The following is a 6,000-nucleotide window of genomic DNA, read 5'->3' as shown; positions in this document are numbered from 1 at the left end:
CAGGACAGGCTCCAAAACCACAGAGAAACCCTGTCTCGAAAAACCAAAATAAATAAATAAATAAGTAAGTAAATAAATAAATAAATAAATAAATAAATAGAATTAGCCAAGAGAATAAAAAAATAGGGGAATATCCAAGTCATAGTTTCCACTGTCCTCACACATGGACTTGAGTTACTACTTTTCTAAAGTCAGTCTGTGGCCGTAGCATGGAATGTTGCCACTGGTCTTATGCTAGCTAACCCTTGCTCTGAAACTGTAGAGGTGTGGCCAGCCCCTAAGTTAGGCTGATAAGCAGAATTACCCAGGGGCCCAGGCATAACATTCCAGGGACCTGGAAATCACCACCTAAGACAAAGGCTAGAACTGTTCTTTGTGCAAGGCCAAATTAATTTTTTTCCCTTTTCTTCAGTTTTTCGAGACAGGGTCTCACTGTGTAACCTTGGTTGACCTGGAACTCACATGCCAGGGTGGTTTGGAACTCAGAGATCTGTTTGCCTCTTCCTCTTTAGTGCTGGGTTTAAAGGCATTTAAAAAGAAAGCAAAATTAATTCATAAGGTTGTCCTTCCTAACCTGTTTGGGAATTGAATGGAAACAGCAAGCAAGTATTACATTAGAATATTGTATAAACTGCAGCTCATCATAGCCTAAAGACAGGTCATCATCAACAACAACAAAACTCCCCAAGTGTTGGGCTAGAACTCTTGAGTACTTTGGGGTTGGAGTGATGGCTCAGCAGTCAGAAGTGCTTATTGCTCCTGAGTTTGACTTTAGCACCTGCACTGGGCAGCTCGCAGCTGATGGAGGAAGGTCATTGACTAATTAATAAAGAAACTGCTTGGCTCTGATAGGTTAGAACATAGGTGGGTGGAGTAAACAGAACAGAATGCTGGGAGGAAGAGGAAGTGAGCTCAGACACCAGCAATGCAGCTAGCCGCCGGGTCAGACATGCTGAATCTTTCCCGGTAAGACTGGTGCTACACAGATTACTAAATATGGGTTAGTCAGGATTGTGAGAATTAGCCATTAGGAGGCTAGAACTAATGGGCCAAGCAGTGTTTAAAAGAATACAATTTGTGTGTTGTTATTTTGGGGCATAAGCTAGCCAGGCGTCCGGGAGCTGGGCAGCAGGAATGCAGCCCGCAGCTCCTTCTACATGCAGCCACCTGTAACTAAGTCCAGTGTCAGGGGATCAGTATTTCTTTCCTCTGCCCCTGCTCTTTTATATACATACTCGCACATGCGCACACATAAACATAATTTAAAAATAAAAATAACTTAAAAATCTGAAAATTTTAGAATATTAAATTATAGCACTGCTTTCCTTTTTTCTTATTCAGAACTATTTTTTCAAGATTTTATGTATTTGAGTATTTTGCTTGCATGTATGTCTATGTACCACGTGCATGCCTATTTGCCTGTGGAGGTCAGAGGAGGGTGTCAGTTCCTTGGAACTGGAGTTATAGATAGTTGGGAGCCACAGTGTGGATGCTAGGAATTGAACCTGAGTCCTCTGCAAGAGCAGTGTGTGCTCTTAATCACTAAGCCATCTCTCCAGCCCCTTACTCAAATTCCTGTGTCCTGGGGCTCCAAATGGCTCAGTGGTTTTGAGCACATATTGCTCTTGTAGAGAGTCCACGTTGATTCCCCAGCACTCATGCTGAGTGACTTAGCTGCTTGGAACTCTGGTTTTAGGAGGTTCTGAAGCCTCTCACCTCCACAGATATCTGTATTCAAGGGCATACCCACATAGAATCACATAATTAAAAATAAAAATAGATCTTTAAAAAACCCTCACATTTTTTTCCTTTTTTTAATTGATATTTATTGAGCTCTACATTTTTCTCTGCTCCCCTCCCCACTACTCCCCTCCCCCCTCATTCTCCTCCAATGTCCCCACGCTCCCAATGTACTCAGGAGATCTTGTCTTTTTCTGCTTTTTACTTCCCATGTAGATTAGATCTATGTAAGTCTCTCTTAGTGTCCCCATTGTTGTCTAAGTTCTCTGGGATTGTGATTTGTAGGCTGGTTTTCTTTGCTTTATGTTTAAAAACCACCTATGAGTGAGTACATCTGATAATTGTCTTTCTGTGTCTGGGTTACCTCACTCAAAATAATGTTTTCTAGCTCCATCCATTTTCCTGCAAAATTCAAGATGTCGTTATTTTTTTCTGTTGTGTAGTACTCCATTGTGTAAATGTACCACATTTTCCCACATTTTCCTTATCCATTCTTCGATTGAGGGACATTTAGGTTGTTTCCAGGTTCTGGCTATGACAAACAAAGCTGCTATGAACATGTTTGAGCACATGTCCTTGTGTCATGGTTGAGTGTCCTTTGGATATATACCCAAAAGTGGTATTACTGGGTCTTGAGGAAGGTTGTTTTCTAATTTTCTGAGAAATTGCCACACTGACGTCCAAAGGGGTTGTACCAGCTTGTACTCCCACCAGCAATGCAGAAGTGTTCCCTTTTCCCCACAACCTCTCTAGCATAAGTTGTCATCAGTGTTTTTGATCTTGGCCATTCTTTCAGGTGTAAGATGGAATCTCAAGAGTTGTTTTGATTTGCATTTCTCTGATGACTAAGGATGTTGAACATTTTCTTAAGTGTCTTTCAGCCATTTTAGATTCCTCTGTTGAGAGTTCTCTGTTTAGGTCTGGACTCCATTTTTTTATTGGATTATTTGTTTTTTTGGTGTCCAATTTCTTGAGTTCTTTGTATATTTTGGAGATCAGACTCTGTCTGATGTGAGGTTAGTGAAGATCTTTTCCAATTCTGTAGGCTGTTGTTTTGTCTTGTTGACTGTGTCCTTTGCTTTACAGAAGCTTTTCAGTTTCAGGAGGTCCCATTTATTAATTGTTTCTCTCAGTGTCTGTGCTGCTGGAGTTATATTTAGGAAGTGATCTCCTGTGCCAATGCATTCAAGTGTACTTCCCACTTTCTCTTCTATAAGGTTCAGTGTGGCTGGATTTATGTTGAGGTCTTTGATCCATTTGGACTTGAGTTTTATGCATGGTGATAGATATGGGTATATTTTCATTCTCTACATGTTGACATCCAGTTATGCCAGCACCATTGTTGAATATGCTTTCTTTTTTCTATTTGATATTTTTTGCTTCTTTATCAAAGATCAGGTGTTTGAAGATGTGTGAATTGATATCCGGGTCTTCTATTCAGTTAGTTCCATTGGTCCTTCTGTCTGTTCTTATGCCAATACCAGGCTGTTTTCAGTACTGTAGCTCTGTAATAGAGTTTGAAGTCAGGGATTGTGATGCCTCCAGACGTTCTTTTATTGCACAGGATTGTTTTGGCTATCCTGGGTTTTTTGGTTTTCCAAATGAAGTTGAGTATTGTTCTTTCAAGGTCTTTGAAGAATTTTGCTGGGATTTTGATGGGCAAAAAACCCTCAAAATTTTTATATCTTATGTTTGGCTTTATTTTGTGTATTTATTTTTTAGACATTAAAATACATATCAAAAACGCCATGCAGGAACCAGAGTCCTGCGATTGTTCAAGAATTCCTCACGGCAATGAAAAGCCACAAGCTGACCAAGTAAGTTATCCTCAGTAGGCAACAGGTAACGTAAAATGCAGTGAGAATAATGCCTTAGAATAGTTTCTTACAACAGCTGCATCTTCATTCAGTCATACTTTGGCCTCATAATTGCACATAGAACTGTTTTTTCTTGTTGTTGGGTTTTTTGTCCCCCTCCCCCCCTTTTTTTTGAGATGGGGTTTCTCTGTAGCCCTGGCTTTCCTGGAACTCACTCTGTAGACCAGGCTGGCCACAGGCCCAGAGATTCAGAGATGCCTCTGCCTCCTGATGCTGGGATTAAGGGCGTACACATTATTGTTTTAAAGTGGGATGATGGTATTGCGAGAAAAGACAACTGAAAATTAGACACATGGCCTTAAAGAGCCACTGCGTCCTTATCCCAGAGTCTTTCCTTAGTGTTCATAAAGCTCTTTGCTACCTGTCATTACAGCCAAATGAGATTGAAAGTAGGATTCAGAATTAACAGTGTTGAGTTGCTAGTGTAGCTCAGTGCTCATCTTTACCTTGCATGCTAGCATGTGTGAGGGTTTCATCCCCAGAACTATTGGAGGTTTGGAGTTGCAGGGAAGGGGAAGGAAGGCAGGCAAAAAAAGAGAAAGCAAAACAAACAAAGACAATGGAAGTTCTTTTTATAAGACAAATGAACAAAGTTACCTGGCGTTGTGTTTGCTTGAGATAGAAGTGGCTTGACTATAGTCTGCCTGCACCTCAGATGCCTCCCGGCAGCTTTTCTTGGCCTTTAATATATGTGTGAGTTCAGTTTACAAAAGCTAAAAACACAGGTTAAGGGTTTACATTGGGAGACAACCAGCCCATGTCTTTTAGATTAGTGTTAATGTTGATAACTTCCAAAAGCCGCTTCGTAAATTTTTGTTTGTTTGGGTTTTTTGTTTTGTTTTGTTTTTGGGTTTTTTTTTTTTTGTTTTGTTTTTGGTGTTTGTTGATACTAACCCAGGCCTCGGCACATGCTAGGTGGTATTGTTGAACACTGATCCAGCCCTCCAGTTGCTTTTGTTACCATGTTCTGGATGATGATTGCTACACTTCTCCACCTCTGTACTTTAGGTGAACACTGGAGACAAACCTCTTTTAAACTCTGTGTGTATGTGTGCGTGTGTGCATGTGTGTACATGTGTGCATGTGTGTATGTGTGTACGTGTGTGCGCGTGTGTGTGCGTGTGCGTGTGTGTGTGTGTGTGTGTGTGTGTAGTTGTGCTTGGAGGCCAGATGAAGACATCAGATCCTCTGGAGCTGGAGTTACAGTTGTTTGTGAGCTTCCTAATGTGGGTGCTAAGATCTAAACTCTGGACTTTGGAAGGGCAGCCATTGCTCTTAACCACTGAGCCATCTCTCCAGTTCCCCTTCCACTGTCTGCACACGGTTTTGAATGACTTTTTTGGTAGACCCGCTGGTCATCCATTCAGTTCAACACTGTTTCCTTTTTGTGTTGTGATAATAGCTGACACCTTTGATATTCTAAGGTCTGAGTTAGCATGAGTTTACTATCTGTTCTTTTCCTCTGAAAATAAGTCGTATTTTCCTGGTTGAAATAACTTTATGAATTGTATTCTGAGCCTTTTGACGATTCAGATAGTTTAGATGGCAATTCTGTTGTTAGAAGCCTCTGTTAATGCTTCCCCTTTGTTATGTAGTGTGTAGCCAAATTTACTGGGGTTTTTCATTGTCATCAATGGGAATTGGCCTTAAAAGCATAATTGCTCTTCAAATTCTTTAAATTTATTTATTTATTTATTTGCTTTTTTGGGGTTTGTTTTGTATTTTGAGACATGGTTTCTTTGTGTGGCCTTAGAACTCTCTCTGTAGACTAGGCTGGCTTTGAACTTAAAGAGATCGTCCTACCTCTGCCTTTTGAGTTCTGGGATTAAAGGTGCCGCCACCATCCAGTAAAATGTCTTACTGGATTTTTTATGTGTATTAATGTTTTGCCCACATGTATATGTGTATGTATGTGCATCACGTGTGCCTGTTGGGTCCCATGGAACTGGAGTTATAGTGTGTTGGGAACCACCATGTGGATGCTGGAATCAAACCAGGGTCCCCTGTAAGAGCAGCCAGTTCTCTTACCTGCTGAACCATCTCTCCAGCCCCTTAAAATTATTTTTAATTTTGTGTGTGTGTGTGTGTGTGTGTGTGTGTGTGTGTGTGTGTGTCTGCGTGTCTGCGTGTCTGCATGTGGATAAGTTCAGGTGAGTGCAGATGCCTGAGGACGGCAGAAGCTTGGGATCCTCTGTAGCTGGAATTATAGATGGCTGTGAGATGCTTGACATGAGGGATGGGAACTGAATCCAGGTCCTCTGCAAGAGCAGTACACTCTTAACCTCTGAGCCATAACGCCAGTACCATGTGACAGAAATCTTTTTTTTTTTTAAATTTATTTATACAGTATCCTGCCTGTAGGCCAGAAGAGGGCACCAGATCT

The 6,000-nt window shown here is 41.0% G+C and overlaps 1 protein-coding gene across 3 annotated transcripts in view; it reads left to right on the top strand.

Moving 5' to 3' along the window:
* Positions 1–6,000, top strand: part of Crcp (CGRP receptor component) — a 34,560-nt gene that overhangs the window by 13,248 nt on the left and 15,312 nt on the right. For 2 of the 3 annotated variants that reach the window (XM_005344553.3, XM_013350389.2), the window contains exon 4: positions 3,463–3,557. The exons of the other annotated variant lie outside the window; for it this stretch is intronic. In XM_005344553.3, the coding sequence (XP_005344610.1) occupies positions 3,463–3,557 (95 nt within the window). The remainder of the gene's footprint in view (positions 1–3,462; positions 3,558–6,000) is intronic. 3 annotated transcript variants of the gene reach the window in all.

The sequence above is a fragment of the Microtus ochrogaster genome, chromosome 2 (assembly GCF_000317375.1).
Source record: "Microtus ochrogaster isolate Prairie Vole_2 chromosome 2, MicOch1.0, whole genome shotgun sequence".
NCBI classification, from domain to species: Eukaryota; Metazoa; Chordata; class Mammalia; order Rodentia; family Cricetidae; genus Microtus; species Microtus ochrogaster.
Note: the sequence above shows the minus strand (reverse complement) of the source record. Positions and strands in the feature narration are given on the sequence as shown.